This window comes from Neolamprologus multifasciatus, chromosome 5 (genome assembly GCF_963576455.1).
Source record: "Neolamprologus multifasciatus chromosome 5, fNeoMul1.2, whole genome shotgun sequence".
Taxonomy (NCBI): Eukaryota; Metazoa; Chordata; class Actinopteri; order Cichliformes; family Cichlidae; genus Neolamprologus; species Neolamprologus multifasciatus.
Window position 1 is genome coordinate 20,233,618 of NC_140443.1, and position 18,131 is coordinate 20,251,748.

General features: G+C 44.1%; 1 protein-coding gene across 3 annotated transcripts in view; it reads left to right on the forward strand.

Moving 5' to 3' along the window:
* celsr2 (cadherin, EGF LAG seven-pass G-type receptor 2) overlaps window positions 1–18,131 on the forward strand; it is a 72,487-nt gene that overhangs the window by 49,280 nt on the left and 5,076 nt on the right. For all 3 annotated transcript variants that reach the window (XM_085158603.1, XM_085158604.1, XM_085158605.1), the window contains exons 6-32: window positions 476–633; window positions 1,053–1,216; window positions 1,501–1,626; window positions 3,220–3,389; window positions 3,782–3,961; window positions 4,045–4,158; window positions 4,345–4,501; window positions 4,685–4,826; window positions 5,041–5,161; window positions 6,769–6,952; window positions 7,072–7,173; window positions 7,301–7,395; window positions 8,422–8,631; window positions 8,849–9,032; window positions 10,867–11,185; window positions 11,332–11,499; window positions 11,574–11,697; window positions 11,784–11,984; window positions 12,073–12,247; window positions 13,673–13,785; window positions 14,024–14,106; window positions 14,861–14,987; window positions 15,078–15,188; window positions 16,311–16,441; window positions 16,528–16,613; window positions 16,717–16,887; window positions 17,856–18,068. In XM_085158603.1, coding sequence (XP_085014729.1) covers window positions 476–633; window positions 1,053–1,216; window positions 1,501–1,626; window positions 3,220–3,389; window positions 3,782–3,961; window positions 4,045–4,158; window positions 4,345–4,501; window positions 4,685–4,826; window positions 5,041–5,161; window positions 6,769–6,952; window positions 7,072–7,173; window positions 7,301–7,395; window positions 8,422–8,631; window positions 8,849–9,032; window positions 10,867–11,185; window positions 11,332–11,499; window positions 11,574–11,697; window positions 11,784–11,984; window positions 12,073–12,247; window positions 13,673–13,785; window positions 14,024–14,106; window positions 14,861–14,987; window positions 15,078–15,188; window positions 16,311–16,441; window positions 16,528–16,613; window positions 16,717–16,887; window positions 17,856–18,068 — 4,129 coding nt within the window. The remainder of the gene's footprint in view (window positions 1–475; window positions 634–1,052; window positions 1,217–1,500; window positions 1,627–3,219; window positions 3,390–3,781; window positions 3,962–4,044; window positions 4,159–4,344; window positions 4,502–4,684; window positions 4,827–5,040; window positions 5,162–6,768; window positions 6,953–7,071; window positions 7,174–7,300; window positions 7,396–8,421; window positions 8,632–8,848; window positions 9,033–10,866; window positions 11,186–11,331; window positions 11,500–11,573; window positions 11,698–11,783; window positions 11,985–12,072; window positions 12,248–13,672; window positions 13,786–14,023; window positions 14,107–14,860; window positions 14,988–15,077; window positions 15,189–16,310; window positions 16,442–16,527; window positions 16,614–16,716; window positions 16,888–17,855; window positions 18,069–18,131) is intronic.

The window sequence follows — 18,131 nt, forward strand, 5'->3', positions numbered from 1 at the left end:
AGCTGATGCTGAATGGGAACTGAACTGAGTGCGATGCCAAAGATCATTTATTTGCCTGTTGTTTTCCACTTTCAAAGTTTGAATCTTTAATCTGGCTCATAAAGCTACAAACAGCTTCGCTCCAGATGAGACACGCAGAACTTTTTGTTTTGTTTTATTAATCTTTTAGCAAATGGAGCACAATAATGAAGTATTTTCATAATAACACATTTCTGAGGCTATTTATGAATGCTGAGTGATCAAAAATACCTCAACCTTAAAAAATAGCAACATGGTAATACTGTTTTTTTCTTTTTCTGTGGTTCATGATTTTGTTGGTAATTCTCATTTATATCTGACATGCAATACAAAAATGGCAAAATTCCAAATCCCTGTGAACATGGATGAAAATGTGAAATAAAACTATTCTTAGTTAAATCCACACCTTATGGAGAAAGTGCCCCTTAATTTATCACGCGTTTGTTTCGTTCTACAGCCAATCTTAAACCAGGCCGGCCTCCCGCAGGGCCCCTCAGACCAGAAGGTTGTCGTAGTGACGGTGGACAACTGCGACACCTCTGTGGCCCTGAGGTTTGGGCACATGATTGGAAACTACACGTGCTCTGCTCAGGGCAGCCAATCAGGGTCCAAAAAGTAAGTTTGCAACAGGCACACCAGAGAAAAGAGCTGTTCTGTTGAGATCGAGAGATAAACCGTAACTAACCCTCTTTTCCTTTGCTTTGTGTAGTCTCTCTTTACTTCTGTATTGATCTCAGCCATTTACTTTATTACTGTCTTTGCCTTCACCTCAGTAGTTCGAGTAAACTTGTTTTGAAATGAGGTTCCACATCTGCGGGGTGTTAGCTAAGCTTTGGTTTCTTCATTTACTGCAATGTTTATCCTTTTTTTTCCTTTTTTTATCTCCCAAGGGAAAATAACACAGCAAGACCGTGCCTGTAATGAATATTTCATCACCTCTCTCCCCATACCCCCCACATTACTGTTGATAATGTGTTTGGTTTAGGCAAAGTGATACTCTGGGTGCATGTATGTTCACGGTTCTGTGTCGTCAGGTCTCTGGATCTGACGGGCCCCTTGCTCCTCGGAGGAGTCCCTAAACTCCCAGAAGATTTTCCTGTTCGTAACCAGCAGTTTGTGGGCTGCATGAAGAACCTGCGTATCGACAACCAGCACATAGACATGGCCAGCTTCATCGCTAACAATGGCACTCTGCCAGGTATGCATTGTTTTTAAGCTCGCTGTCCTTTAGTTCAGCTCTTAAACCTGGCTCTGCTTTGCAGTCAAACAGTGCACACTGTTAGATCAGCCAAGTGAGGAAAACCTGGCAGAGGAAACAGCAGTGACTATAATGAGAGCAGCGGGGAAGGTAGAGTCAGTGGGAAATGATTGTTGTACCTGCTATGAATAGTTTATTACCATCTGACTCTTTTCTACTGATGAAATAATGAGCTACGATAGATCAAACGGGTGTATTACCCTCTTATTTTCCTGCCCTTCAAGGATGCTCTGCCAAGAGACACTTCTGCAACAATAACCCGTGCCTGAATGGAGGAACCTGTGTGAACCTGTGGGGCTCCTTCAGCTGTGATTGCCCACTTGGGTTTGGAGGACGAAACTGTGAAAGAGGTGAGTGAGTCAAGTGGAAAAGAGCGAGGCATCAGGGAGGGGGAGACACTCAGACATAAGATAATAGTAGATATGAATTTGTCTGCAGCTGTGATGGAGGTCTGTGAACTTGTAACGTGAGTGTGGAGGCGGCAGCTAATGCCTGAAAAAGCCAACAAACAAAGAAAAAACCCTGAGCAGTCTGGAGTGTTTTGCTGCACACTGATAGCTGCTTTCTGGGTGCAGTGATCTCATTACAGCAGCTTAAACGCCCGATTTAGGACCGAACTTTAAATGTAATCTGCTTGATGTTGAATTTTCTCTGGTTTACATGATGTTGAACCAGTTTAATACTAATGTTTTTTAACCTTTGAAGATATATACAGTATGTAGCTTATATTTCTGTCCAGCGTCTCTTTATGTTTCACTCGATCTCCTGCAGCTGTTGTCTGCGCTGATTTATGGTTTAAAGGAATTTGAGAAGAGACAGCCGAAGAGAAACGAGCTTTAAAAGAGATGGCAGTAAAAAAAAATGTTCAAAAAGCACCTTTGTTTTTACAAGAAGTTGGGTCGGGTTATTTATTGGTGTGTTTCTTTCATGCAGAACAAGTGAGGATTGCAAGTTCCTGAGTTGCGCTGACAGGTGTGCTGTGAAGAACAGACACGTGTGAAGGAAAAGTGAGGATGAGAGTGTGGAAGTGGGGCAGACTTTAGTGTAATAATGTGAAATTTCAGCATACTTTAAACAAAGGAGTTTTTAGTGCCTTGATGTTTGTGAAGCTATCCGTCCCTTTCACCCTTCAGCAAATTGCATTTTTCATTATTCTCTGACATTCACCAGACAAAATCAATAGAAAGATATATTTCTTAGCTTTCAGCTCGATGCACAAAATATGGATTCATAAATGACGACTGCCAAAGGTAACCAGGTGTTGAATGAAGGTTTTTTTTATATATTATTTTGAATCTAAATGATTGAAATCTAACTGGAGATTCTCTCTCTGTATCTCACTCATGCAGCCACAGTGTGTCAGGTTTATTTGTCATCGATAATCAATCCTCAGGGCCTGGGTGACTCAGGTGCTTCACTTCACTTCACGCAGAGACAGCTTAATGACGAGGAAACTGCTCCACATAAAGCAGAGTGTCCTTCTGTGTCACTTTTCTCAGCGTCTTAAGGGACCGAGGAAACTTCTCATTCAGTGCGTGTTGGAAGTTGAAATGAAAAAAAAGAAAATGATCAAAAAAGCAAAAAATGTAATCAGAGTTGAAAAGAGATAACGTCAGAGTCATCTTATCTGTTCCATGGAAGCATTTCTAGAATTTCTAAAAAGCTGTAGTTCAGAAAGCAGATCTGTAGAGAAAGGTCTCTTACGTCTCTTTTCGTACCTCAAAGAGTGACGGTTGTTCAGTCAGTTTTGGCTAAAATCTGAAGAAAAGCTGCAGAGAGCTTCCTTTCTGACAGTAATGGCTCCCTCTGTCAGCTACTGTGAAATTCTCCCTCCTCATTTTCAGCATCACCCCTTCTGCCTTTCAGCCACTCGCTCTCTTTACCATGAAGTATGTCATGTGATTTTTGTCATCCGTTTTCGTGTCTGCCCTCTTTTTCTGTAGTTATGGCCAACCCACTGCGTTTCCTGGGTAACAGCCTGTTGCAGTGGAATAACCTCGCCACGGTGGCGGCCTCCGTCCCCTGGCATGTGGAGCTCATGTTCCGCACACGCCAAGCCAGCAGCACGCTGCTTCACATCTCCTCTGGCCTGCAGCACAACCTCACACTGCAGGTGAGAGCCACATATCTGAAACGCGCATCCTGTCAGGACCGAAGCAGATATGCCATTTAATAGGAGAGGAGGAGCTGGGGTGATGATGGGTTGCAAAGAAGCTTGCAGATGTGCAGTCGCTGATGTTAAGAGAAAACATGTCCCAAAACACGGGACATTTTCAACTTTATTCTAACTTTAGTTCTTTTTTTTTTAGCTTGTCTCGACTGGCGCCTCTTTGATGTTACATAACTCAGTCTATTTCCAGCCCTGCACACCTATGATGTGCTGCAACACAAGGGATGATCTTTTGAACTGGAGGCTGTTCAAAGGTTGTTATCTTCTGCAGTGCAGTTTCTTTGCGGTCAGTTTTTCATCCTGTGTCCGTCTCCCTCCTGCTGTCGTCTTTGTAGCTGCGTGGTGGGAGTGTGTTGATGGGGCTGCACAGGGGGGAAGACTCCACTCTCTCCCGTGTGGAGGAGGTGCTGGTGAACGACGGAGACTGGCATCATCTGCAGCTGGATATCAGCATAACAGGGGGAGCGGCAAGCTACCATAAGGCTGTTTTATCTTTAGATCACGGACTCTACCTGGTGAGTTATTAAATTCTAGCTGCGATTATAAATGAAACTCTTGTAGCTTTTAGCCATGAAGTCACTGCCGTGTTCCTTTTCAGGCCAGCATGGATGTGGATGGAAAGCTGCAGGACTCCAAATTGAAGACTGTGAGCGTAGGTGGTTTGGCAAAGCCTGATGGGAAAATTCAGCATGGTTTCCGCGGCTGCATACAGGTTTGTCCTCTCTGCAGACCACATTCATGTCTGCGTTTGTGATCGTGAAGGAGAGCAGTTCAGTTTGATGTTTTAACGTTTTGGTTCAAATTAAGCTTTATTTGAATTTGTGTGAACAGCTGTTTGTGTAGTTTAAAGACATCGTGCTTCACCCCTTTGCTTGCATGTATGATTGTTTCCCTGCAGGGTCTGCGTGTTGGCGGGGCTGTGAGTCTCTCTCAGGCGAGGAAAGTGAACGTGGAGCAGGGCTGCAGTGTGCCCGATCCCTGCAGCTCCAATCCCTGTCCGTCGAACAGCTACTGCAGCAACGACTGGGACAGCCACTCATGCAAGTGCATCAATGGTCAGTCTCGTCACATGATCACAAACCCACGAATGTAACATGTTTTTTGCCTTTTTATCATTCTGTTTCTGTCTTTAATCTTTAGTTCAAATGAATAATCATTTTTAAAAATTGTTGTTTATTGTTTTTACCATGAGCCACTGCAATTTACTGAAAGTCCCCACCTGCTTTATTTTTTTGCAGGTTATTATGGCTCCAACTGCACTGACGTGTGCTCGCTGAACCCCTGTGAACACGAGTCGGCGTGCACCAGGAAGCCGAGCTCCTCTCGGGGTTACACCTGTGACTGTCCCAACAACTACTTTGGCAATTACTGCGAGAAAAAGTATAGCCTTCCACATTTATGTAAAACACTGCAGGGCTGGTTTTAACTCAGCTAAATCCAGCTGGCCGGGTTTGAATCCAACCCTTTGCTGTGTGTCTCTGTTTCCTCTTCACTGCACTGATTTTCCAAATGATAACAATAATAAAAAACACTGCAGTGTTCTTCCTCCTGCACTGCAGACAGGACAAATGACCTGTAATGTCTGTCTCCACAGGACCGACCTGCCGTGTCCCAGAGGCTGGTGGGGTCACAAGACCTGCGGCCCCTGCAGCTGTCAGACAGACAAGGGTTTTGATTCTGATTGCAACAAGACGAGCGGAGAGTGTCGCTGCAAGGTGAGCTAGCATCCCCGATTTATTCACCTGTAATAAAGCGCACATCATGTCCACTCAAATAAATACAAGATGTGCATTTTTTAACAACTTTCACACAATCCCAGCCCATTCTTCGTTAGCAAATCTCTCAGCCTCTTCTCAATCTCTTCTCAATCTCTTCCAGATTTGATGGTCTTCTTCAGTTAACCCACAGATTTTCAGTTAGATTAAAATCAGGTCTTTGTGCAGGCCAATGAGTAATGCTCACTTTGGTCTTCTGATGGTAGTTCTTCACCGGGAGCAACGTATGTTTTGAGTCTTTGTCACGTTGCAAGACATCATGACGACCCAGACCCCAAACCTTCACAAATCATCTTTCCTTCATGATTCACCTTCCAGGTTCCAAATGCACTGAAGTATCCCCACAGCATGATACGCCCTCCATTGTGTTTCACTGTGGGGACACTGATCTTTGGGTTGTACGCCTCTCCCTCCTTTTGCCAAACATAAGCAGTGTCTCTGTGGTCAAGGAGCTCTAGTTTCATGTTATATTCTCATTACTTCAGTCTGGCTTGAAGATGTCTTTTCTGCAGAAGTGGAGTTTTTCTTGGTCTGATACGTTCAGTTCACTCCTGCAGGGTTCTAGTGACAGTCTGCTTTAACACTATAATTCCCAACTTGGATAAGTCATTCACTCGTGTCTTGGCAGTTGTTCCATGTTCTTTAGACTCATCTCTCACTAGTTTTCTTTCCAGAGTCTTTGAAGTATTTCCCTTCCTTCCTCTGCCAGACTCGTTCTGTACTCTTTGGCTCTCTTTCTTGATCTTGATGATACTTCTCACTCCAGTTCTTGACACTTGGAATCACTGTGATAACTTTGTATAGCCATCTGCTGCTTTTTGAGCATCAGCAACTCTTTTTCTCAAGTCTAAACTGATGAATTTTGTTTTCAGCATGATCCTTTCTCAAGTGACTCCTAAAATCTTGCTGCAGTTTTTATACTGTGTGCAAATTGAAAAATAACCCACAGTTTAAACTTTATTTTGCAAGCTTTGAGCTTTATATAGTTAAAGCACATTATTGTACACCTATAATTATGCTTTCTAAACACACATTAGAAATCTGTAGACATCCATCAGACGTCTGCTGCTTTATGGGAAGTCTTTCCTGAGAAATGAAGAAAGAGCTGCACAAACGTGGCCCTCACAGGAACATGTGAAACCTCTGAATCTGTGTCCAAACTTGGTTTCTTGCACACGTGTAGCAGACTGGCTTAATATTAAGGAAGAAGCTGTTTTCATAAACAGTCGTAATATACATCTTCCAACATTCAGCGCTGATCTATTTTTACAGCTGTGTTTGCTTTGCATTGCACTGAGGGACAATTAAAGATTTATTTTGTGTGCTGAAGGTTTGTAGTGTCGTTTTCCACCTTTTTCTCTGGCTAGAAAAAATCCAGGTGGGAGAACAACTTGTGTGCTGGCAGTCAGATGCTTTTGAGCGTGCGGTTTGAGCGTGCAGTTTGAGCGTGCAGTTTGAGCGTGCAGTTTGAGCGTGCAGTTTCAGCGTGCGGTTTCAGTGTGCGGTTTGAGCTTGCCGTGGCACTAAGGAAGAATTCTCATTTGCAGGACAATCATTACCGGCCTGAAGACAGCGACACCTGCCTGCTGTGTGACTGCTACCCGGTCGGCTCTTTCTCCAGAGCGTGTGACCGAGAGAGCGGCCAGTGTCAGTGCAAACCCGGCGTCATCGGACGTCAGTGCGACCACTGTGACAACCCGTTTGCTGAGGTTACCCCTAACGGCTGTGAAGGTCAGAACACGTTAATTACAGCTTCGCATCAAGTCCCTTTTTTTCATTATAGGTACAAATACATTAGATATTGTTCTAATTTTATCCTCATCATCTCCTTCCTGTTCCATCTCTCTTAGTAATATATGACAGCTGCCCTCAGGCCATCGAGGCTGGGATATGGTGGCCCAGGACTAAGTTTGGTCTCCCTGCAGCGGTTCCCTGTCCCAAGGGAACTCTCGGTATGATGTTTTTTTGGCAGCTCATCAAATTACCATATAATAATGGCACTATATGAAACTTGCCTCAAGCTCTCTCTCAGCTGCAGCCTTTTCCTCATGCGATAACGCTCCCTCTCCTCCTTCCCAGGCACAGCGATTCGACACTGTGACGAGCATAAGGGCTGGCTGCCTCCTAATCTCTTCAACTGCACCTCCGTTACCTTCAGCAAGCTGAAAGCTTTGGTGTGTAGCTTCTCTCTGTCACTATTTTAAATTTTAAAGTCAGTTTCCAGCTTCTACAACATCATCCTCATTTGTGAGGAGAAATAAAATGTTTTCATGAGCGTCTGCTGCTCTGCGGTGCTGCTCTGAGCATCACTGGCTTAAAGCGATAGTCCCAAAAAAACTGTTCTTCGTTAGGTACACTGTTAAATATGTGCGTATGTGTTGTGCAGATTAACGGCGCTTAATAAAGTCCAGCTGAGGCTGCAGTTGTTTGGTTATAAATCAAAGCTAATGTGATTAATCCCATCAGAGGTTGGACCGGATTTATTTAATGTTTCTCAAAATATTTCACACAAAATCTCACTAAAGGATAAATCAGGCGATTGCTAAAGTCAGTATGGTTGATGCTTTTGAGAGCAGGAGTGTTCACAATCTACTTCCCAGGGGTGCTACAGGAAAAGTCAGTTACTTCCTGGGATAACAGATAAGTGCTGCAATGACACGTCACAAAATACAGGAAAAGATCAAAGGATCATTAAAACCTCAGATTCATCCTCTGGGAAAAATCAATGAATGTACGTTCAGCCACTTATTTCCTAATCGCTCACCCCAGTGGGCAGATCCACTATTTGATTTGGTGCCGATTTTATGTTCGATTCCTGATGCAACACTTCCACTTCTCTGGGCTTGGAATAGAATTGAATTCAGTGGAATTCAAGTGAATCTCTTTATTATTTTAAACACCTTTGTGGTGTTTACGCCCCAGGAGAAGTCTGTGACCCTCTCCACACGTCCCACTGATAATTAAAGGCTTAATGTTCATATTTTTTTCTTCTTGAAAAACTTGTTATTCTGCACCAGTGAGACAGGCACTCCACCTCATCTCGGGCACTAGTAATGAAGCATGCATGGCAACAAAGGTGTTGCTTCAGTTTTAATCTCGTTTGACCTGCAGACATTTACACTTTAAATCTCATCTCTGTGTTACTAACACTTGTCTTTGGGATTTCTTGTGAAAATTGATTTATTTATTTTCTTCTTCAGTCTGAAAAGTTTTTCCGTAACGCCTCGCTCCTCGAGTCTGGGCGCATTCAGCAGACGGCGGCGATGTTGGCCAACGCCACGCTGCACACGGAGAAGTTCTATGGCAGCGACGTGAAAGTGGCCTACCGGCTCACGCAGAGTCTGCTGCGTCATGAAAGCAGCCAGCAGGGCTTCAACCTCACCGCCACACAGGACGTCCACTTCACAGAGGTGAACAACCACGTCACTTCTAACACTCGTGCAGACGGAGAGCAAGAACAGAGCTCTGTTGTGGCTGTTTCAGTACACAAAACTGGAAACAGGAGGCCAGTCCTGCCTGGCTGGACATCACAGCCTGTCATGTTGTATCTGCAGGGAGTACATCACACTTCATTTCACTCTCTGCTCTGACATCCTGTCACGCTGAACTCTCGCTGTTTTCTGACAGAATCTGGTCCGAGTGGGCAGCGCCATCCTGTCTCCAGACACACGGCAGCACTGGGAGCTGATCCAGCACACGGAGGGCGGTACGGCGGCACTCCTGCGCCACTACGAGGAATATGCAAACACGCTGGCGCAGAACATGAGGAAGACTTACCTCAGCCCCTTCACCATTGTCACACCAAACATAGGTTTGCAATATTTAGTGCCCAAAGTTTTCAGCTTATCTGTCACAGCTGTCATCACAAATGAACTCCACTTAAAAAATATATCAAAGAATATATTAAAAGAAAATTCTTATCTCAATCTTTATCTGTGAGATATTAGTCCATGCTTTCATATCAATCAGGTTTGTTTACTGTAGTGCTGTATTTGCAGGACTGTTCAGATCATCAGACTAATACTACCCCAGTACTGAAGTCACTTCATTCATGCCCAGTTAACCACAGAATTACCTTTAAAATCCTTCTATTAGTTTATAAAGCCACCGATGGTTTGACCCCCCTAGTACGTCTGTGACTCGCTCAGTCCCCATAACCCTGCTACATGGGCCTCTTTCTATCGATATAAAGAAGTGCACACTTACTCCCTGATATATGTTATTATTAGAAAAAGAAGTGCAATTTCAACAGTGCATCTCAGTTTTCCTGTATAACAAAAAAAAACCCAGCAGCAGTAAATGAAAGAAATCATAAATTGTAAGAAAAAAATGTGGAAACATTACAGAAAAGGTTCTGGTTGCTCACTGCCCAGACTGTCCTGTAAGTATAAAACAAGAAGTTTTTGTTATTTCACAGTGAAATGTTTTTAATTGCTGTGGACATATTTTTATAGTAGTTTTTATAGTAGATGTCTGTTAGTTTGATGTAATAGGAATGGTTCAATGGCTGTAGGGAGGTCAAAGCAGGAAAAAGTAATGAAAACATAGTTAAAAGTCCAAAATCTACTTGTTCCAAAGCTGTCAAGTGGGCCAGATTGGAGTCTTTTGTCGGCTGATTTTGGCCCCGGGGCCTTATGTTTGGTACCCCTCCCTGCTATATCTCTCAGGTCAACGAGTGCAACTCTTTTAAATGTTCCCAGAATTTGATCTAAACGTGCTCAGGGTTTCAGTTACTGTGCTTCTGTTCTTTGCAACCAGCTGCTGCTGACCTGAGGTCAGTCACAGCTGCGTCTACATTCAAGAACAAACTCGAACCCTTTTTCCTCTCCCCAGCTTACATTTAATCACTGTGTGCATGTTTTTGTCTGTTATGTTAAGCACATCGAGTTTACACGTAATGAAATTTTGCTATATAAATAATAATGTCATTGCCGTGATCAGGACACATGCTGCACGCAACAGGAGCACTTCAAACACCTTTAACTGCTGGAAATGCTTCACACATGACTCCCCACTTGCATGCTGTGAGGTTTTTTGAGCTATCTGTGTAAGAGTTCGTATCAGGCACAGTAAAGACCGTTTAAAGTGCACGTCACAGCTGTTAAAGCAGAATTTGCCCTGAAGAAACCGGCAGTGGTGCTAACCCCAATCAGAGCAGTCATGTGTAGTCGAGATCAAATAAAGGTGGAGTTCAATACCTGATCAGTTTGCTGCGTGGACGAAAACTGTTTTAATAAAATAGGGTCAAACTTTATTTTTAAAAACAAACACTTAGTATGGTTCTCATACTTACAGATTAAAAACAGGCTGTGTTGATGATTTTTCTATAAAGATTTTGAACATTATCAGTTCAGTCACAGGGAAAGCATCTTTCGCCTTCTTCTGTGTTGCAGGTTTTAGCAGATTATGTCCTTTTATTTCCATTAAACTTCTTATTGCACAGATAAATCACATGGTTTATAAAATGTGAGGAAATTAAAATGAACTGAACAAAAGCCCTAAATTCAGACGTCCTCTTTTTTTTTTATCTAAAATGAGAAAGTTATCAGATTCGTTTCTGTCAGATTAACTGTTTGAACTTAAAAACGCCAAAGCCCGTTTTGAAGCAGCGTTCTCTGACCTTCCCTGTGTGCTGGTTTTTGCAGTCATCTCCGTGGACCGTTTGAAAAAGATGAATTTCGCCGGCGCCAAACTGCCGCGGTATCAGTCCCTGAGGGGCCCTCGTCCTGCGGATCTGGAGACGGCTGTCACCCTCCCAGACTCAGTCTTCCAACCACCTGTGGAAACGAAGGGCCACAGACACCTGGACGTCTTCCCAGAGTCCTCGCTGAGGAACCGCTCGGCCAACAGGAAGAAACGCCACCCCGATGACAGCCAGCAGGACGCCGTCGCCAGCGTGATCATCTTCCACAGCCTGGCCTCACTGCTGCCCGAGAGCTATGATCCAGATAAGAGAAGTCTGCGGTAATAAAACTTATTCTGACTTTTTTCAGAGTGTAGAAAGTATAGAGAGGCTAATCTGCTGCTGCTTTTAGTCGTTTTCATTTCCTTTCCTGGCAGAGGAGAGAAAAAAGAAACTTTATTTCTTCTTTCATGTATTTTTGCCTCAGTGTCCCAAAGCGTCCTGTCATCAACACCCCGGTGGTCAGCATCACTGTGCACGACAACGACGCGCTGCTGCAGCACGCGCTGGACAAACCCATCACCGTGCAGTTCCGGTTGGTCGCCACCGAGGAGCGCTCCAAACCCATCTGTGTCTTTTGGAACCACACCATACTGTGAGTGCAGCTGTAAGTGAATGGGGGCGCCCGGGCGAGGTTGTGCTGTGCTCACGTTTGTGTTTGTGTGTCAGAGCTGGTCACGGCGGCTGGTCGGCGAAAGGCTGCGAGGTGGTTTTCAGAAACAGCACCCACATCAGCTGCCAGTGTTACCACATGACGAGTTTCGCGGTTCTCATGGATATCTCCAGGAGAGAGGCGAGTGACACTCACGCTTCTCATGTGATCAGAATCAGAGTTGCTCCTCACTGTAACGTCGCATTTTCTCATTCTAAACGCACCAGAACGGAGAGATCCTGCCCATCAAAATCCTGACGTGGAGCACAGCCGGTGTGACGCTGGGCTTCCTCTTCCTCACCGCGATCTTCCTGCTCTGCCTGAGAGCCATGCAGTGCAACAAGACGAGCATAATCAACAATGGAGCCACCGCTCTCTTCCTCTCAGAGCTCATCTTCATCCTTGGCATCAACCAGGCCGACAACCCGGTAAGCACTTTGGTTCTCGTCTCTCTCGCCTCTTCCCTCCGGCCCTGAGAGCTCCCAAAGTTTTAATCATTCTGTATTCGCTCTGCAGTTTGTGTGCACAGTCATCGCCATCCTGCTGCATTTCTTCTACCTCTGCACTTTCTCCTGGCTCTTCCTGGAGGGGCTGCATGTTTACCGCATGATCAGCGAAGTCAGAGACATCAATTATGGACCCATGAGATTCTACTACCTGATTGGCTGGGGAGTTCCTGCCTTTATCACAGGTGTGAACCTCGAATTAAAAAACCCACTCTACAAAGGAAAACCACTCCACCCAGCTTGTGTGTTGAGTGGAATAACGAGGATCTTAAACCTTTATAACGTCTTTCGTGACAGCGGGAGCGGAAATGAGGAAAAGAATCAGACACGTCTCAAACACAATCACAAAGAAGTTGAAAAGCAAATTATTTTTTTAAAATAAAGCTGAGTGGATAATAAAAATAACAAACCAATTACATTTGAATTATCTTTTTCATTATATCTGCTCTGTGATCTGAAGACATCGCAAAAGGTTTGAGGAAGGTGTTTTTTTACAGGGTCACCTTTCTTGATCAGATTTTTTTTAGATAATCACAATTATATTATTACTGGCCGGCCGTCAGCTGTTGGCTATTTTTAAAGTCTTTCCGCACTGATCCATTCAACATTTCTTTGAATCGAGTCATTTTTTAAATCTTTTAGCTTTTCCCAACATTTTTATTTTGCAGAAGGATTTTCTATAAATCTACACTGCTAAAGAAAGACGGGAACACTCGATCATCACAGTATGACACAAAGTCAGTTAAACTTCAGGGATATCAATCTGTTCAGTTAGGAGGCATCAATCACTGTGAGTCCATTTCAGCTGTTCTGGTGGAAATAAAAGTGACAACGAGTGTGCTGGAGAGGCAACAACACAACCTCCAAACAGGGAATGGTTGTGCACACACTCTCTCCTCATCCGGGCAGGCACTGCCCACTAGAGGATGTCAGACCCTCAGGCCACCCTCATGAAGTCTGTTTCTGATTGTTTGGGCAGAGACATTCACACCAGTGTCCTGTTGGAGGTCATTTTGGAGCTCTGCCACTGCTCATCCTCTTCCTCTTTGCACACTGGAGCAGATACCAGTCTGGCTGATGGGTTAAGGACCTTTTAAGGCCCTCTCCAGCTCTCCTAGAATAACTGCCTGCCTCCTGGAGTCTCATTGTTGCCCCTCTAGTCCACCTGTTATTCACTTCATTAAAACCAAAGCAGCTGAAACTGAAACAACTCTCTGCTACTTAACTGACCAGATCAATATCCCAGAAGTTTAACTAATTTAATGCGACAAACCTGACCCAGGACCACAACAACTAAAGAGATTTGTGTTTCTTCCCAGGATCAAACCAGGGGTCTGAATATCAGATGTACATGTTGGTCATTATCAACAGTCTTACAGTTAAATTAGTTTCGTTGAATAGCCAATTAAGTTCGTTCCTGTACAGATTATAAACCCACAGAACGTGTCTATATACCCAGCCACACTATGAGAAGTCATTATTTATTCAGCTTTAGTAACTTTCACTGTGACATCATCCTCTGGAGATAAAATAGTTTCAGTAAAAAGTGAATCAAGGCAAAAATTAAACAAACTTTTCACACTGTCTATTTTTTCTGGGGTCAACTCCAGGTTTGGCAGTGGGTTTGGACCCCGAAGGCTATGGAAACCCTGATTTCTGTTGGTTGTCTATGTACGATACCCTGATCTGGAGCTTTGCAGGACCCATCGCCATAGTGGTGTCGGTGAGTACCTGCATCCATCCATCCAATCGCACATGAATATCTTGTAGTTTTACTAAAAGATATAAAGAGACGGAGGTAAAGCTGTCACCTCAGCAGCGTGCATAGCATTTTCACGCTACATTAATTATTGTTTATTCTTCTAACATGCTGCACTGCAGACCTTCACTTTACTGTAGTTTTGTCACAAACTCCTGCTGTGTTGCAAGTAGTGACATACTGGTGTGTTGTGTATCCACAGATGAACATCTTTCTGTACATCCTGTCGTCCAGAGCCTCCTGCTCGCTGAGACACCACAGCATCGAGAAGAAAGAGTCTCGTGTGTGAGTGTCCCGGCTCCAGCGCCGTTTACTTCCTGCCTGATTAGAGGATGTCAGTTTGTTATTTAGACAGCAAAATGTTTTGCACATAGGCAGTCACTATGTTTAGCAACACAATTCAATTCAGTTTTATTTATACAGTTCACAATGCCAGTCACCTCAAGCCTCTGTAAATTTAAGGAAAATACCCAACAAGTAGTAGAGGGAAAATCCCAACAATCAGCAAGCACTTGGCGACAGTGAGAGGAAAAACTCCCTTTTAACAGGAAGAAACCTCCAGCAGAACCAGGGTCGGGGACCCAGGGACTATGAAACCAGTGCAGATGTCATTATTGGGTATTTCCAAAAAGAAAAGAAACCAGGCTGACATCAGCATGTTGTAATATAAACATCATAAAACATCAAATCTTTAGTCTAGGCCTTGCTCTTCGGGGGGAGCTGCGGTCTGTGCGTGTTCTTTTTTTTAATATTTTCTGCAATAATCCCCTGACCCAGGCCACTCTAAGCACTCAGTTTCAGACAGTTTTTTTCAACTCTTGGATCTGTATGATGTCATAGAGAGGGGATTCCCCCAATATGGTCATCTCAGGCTTGCTTATCGTTGCTGTTTTTGTTGCTGTTTTATCCTCAGATTCATGTGCTGCTCTGTTTTTCCGTGTGTTGCATTGAACTCTTGTTGTTGGTTTCCGAGTCAGGTCACTGGTCACTCCAGAAGTCCTTCCTCGCTAACTCCTCTTTGTGCTTCCTCTCGCTGCAGCTCTGGCCTGAAGACCGCAGGCTGTGTCCTCTTCCTGGTTTCAGTCACGTGTTTTCTCGCACTCCTCTCCGTCAACAGCGACATGATCATCTTCCACTACCTGTTCGCTGGTTTCAACTGTGTGCAGGTGAGCCCATCGGTTCACCCTGAAACTGCTTGAAAGGCTCAGTTGTGCCTTTTTACTAACCTTTAACCTTTTCCTGTCGTCCAACTCCAGGGTCCCTTTGTTTTCTTCTTCCGTATTGTCTTCAATAAAGAAGCAAGGAACGCTATGAAATACTGCTGCAGCCGCAAGCGACCCGATCACATGATCAAATCCAAGGCCTCCGTGAGTCCCTCGTAACAAGCGGCGAGAAAACATTTCATTCGGTTTGACACCTCTGGGATACGTAGTTATGCTGTTGATACTGCACCATCTGTTCCCAACAGACTGAGCTTTGAGCTTTTTTTGACATTTAAAAAAGGAGGATTTATTCTCCACCTTAAATGACTGACTCTACTAAACAAGTAAAATAAATCTCATTCATCTGTGCCAAAAAGCGCTACTTCCACCGTAAAACTGTTGCTGGAAACAAGCAGGTAAACTGGAGCGTGGCATGTAATCCACAGACAAATACTCACTCAGATATTGAATGGATATTCTTAGCAAAAAGACTTATCCTTGTGCCTGAAAATCAGTCATATTGAAACTGATTTTCAGGCAGAAGGATGAAAATCAGTTTCAATATGACGTTTCTTGTAAGGATAATGTTGTGCTCGGCGCTCCAAAAACAGAGACAGAGAGGCCGGTGTTTGTGAGCACTGATCAGGAAGGAAATAGACGATCTGAGTTCGGAGGGGAATCTGTGCCATATCCTGAACTGTTACGTCTGGCACGAACTGATTATGTGTGCATGTGCTCTGGAGCTGTGATTTCTGCATGAGATCCTCTTGCCAGGCCTCTCTTTGATACTCCAGTGTGGCTGTACAGTCGATTAGTGACAGACCTTCTTCAATTGTAGATTTAGAGATAGATCCGGTGGCTTATTGGAGAAAGGGTGGAAATGTTTTCATTAAGAAGCTGCAAGGTTACAAAATTCTGAAAAAATCCGACTTGGATCAGCAGAACATTTCTTGTAATTGGGAAAATCTCTTTTATAAATAAGTCCTTTACTGGTTGTCTTCACTTAGAGTCTTTTAGAGTGTGATGTATCCTTCAAATGACTAAACAGAGACAAGTTCACATGACAGACCAGTTTAAATATTATTTAGAGAATAAATTTCACAATTAGGCGATCGTTTGTTTAAAAGAAAATAAGTTTTTTCTCTCTGATCCAAGTTTGTTTCTTAGCATCTGTACAAAAAAATTGCAGGAACAATAAACTCCCTGTTATGTTCTTTACATCTGAAATAACTCTGCATCGTATTTTTATAACATGTTTCTCTGCCTGCCTCTTGCCTCCAACTCCAGAGCTATAAATGCAACACGAACTACATGGACGGGAGGTTGTACCACCTCCCCTTCGGCGAATCCAGCGTGTCGCTGAACGGCACCATGCAGAGCGGGAAGAGCCAGCAGAGCTACGTGCCATTTGTCCTCCGGTGAGGAAACCACTTAATAAAAAACTACTATGCGTGTGCTGAGTGACGGACTGAGTAAGTGAACTGAACTGTTTCCATCTTCTCAGTGACGACGGGTTGAGTAACAGTCAGGCACACATCGCTCTCAATGACCACACGTCACTCTTCCATGAAACCAAGGAGCACTTGGACGGTAGCGTGCTCATTTTCCTCAAATCTGTTTTTCACTTTCCCACTTTTGCACTGATGGAGTCACTGGATTCGTTTTTCACTGACGCTAACCCGTCAATGTTTAGATCACGACAGCGACTCGGACAGCGACTTGTCTCTGGAGGACGACCAGAGCGGCTCCTACGCTTCCACTCACTCCTCTGACAGCGAGGACGAGGAGGGCCCCCTCCCGCCAGAGGAATGCTGGGAAAATCTGGCATCCAATGTCGCCAAGAGACCCCAACCACTCAGTCAAGGTGCTCACCTGAACCTGTTCACATGCATTGCCTTTACACTAAAGTCACACCACAAAATGGTTTGCTTTCTGAAAAGCAGTCAAACAGTCAGAGTGAAAAGAAAGTGCACTTATGAACTGCATGGAGGACAGGCTGTACCACCTCCCCTGTTCTAAAGTCTTAGAAGGAATATAAAAAAGTCACGTAGTCCTTAGCAGGTCTTAAAATGAGGTCGATACAAGCTGTGATTATCAAAAAACCATGACACGACACAATGGGTCAGTATTTATTTACCTAAGGCGAAATGCACGCCACGATTCAGCAGCTTGACGTAATAGTTTTCTGTGTGACGTTCAGTCTCACATTATTGTCGAGGAGTTTTGCCTCAGTCGTCTTTACCATGTTGCTTCTATTCATTGAGCTTTGCAGGCATTCATTTACACACAGCTCTCTTATGGTCACACACAGGATTTCAGTCGCGTTGAGGTCTGAATCGGTGCAACACCTTACTTTATTTTCTTTTTTGCTCGGCGTTGTTGTTCTTTTGCATGTTCACGTGTTCAGTCGAGCTTTAGCTGTCGGACAGAGGAGAGGAATTCATGAGCAACTCGGTGACTGCTCAGGTCCCATGCGTGAAAAACAAGCCCAAATCACCACCCTTCCCCCACCATGGTTGACAGTTGGTCTGAGGTGTTTGGGCTGATGTGCTGTGTTTGGATTTCAAACATGGTGATATGCATTATGACCAAACATCTCCACTCCGGTCTCATCTGTCCAAAGGACATTGTTCCAGAAAGAAAAGTGTATAATTTGTGTGTATTTGTGTACATGTATAATAAGAATCCAGTACAAGAAAATTGGATTCTTACTTCATGATCTTTAAATTTGTGTATGTTCACCTACAAGGACCAAGAATACATGTTTGTAAAGCAGGAACATCAACCCATCAGAGGAGCTGAGCTCACTCTCTGTGTGTTTTTGTTTTCCAGACAATGGTCTGAATAAGCTGTACTGGCCCGGAGAGTACGCTGCCACAGTGAGTGACAGCGAGCTCTCGGGTGGAGACAGAGCGAAGATGGAAGGGCTGGCCAATCAGGAGCCAATCGTCCGCGACCCCCGGTTATTATCAGACGACAGAACAAAGGAAAGCGTGACGGTGCTGCTGCCTAGTCTGCCGAACTTCAGCGCCCACCCTCACAAAGGTAAGCTCATCCAAACCTCAGAGCTTTAGCTTGACCATTATTAAATAAATAAGCTAAACCTCT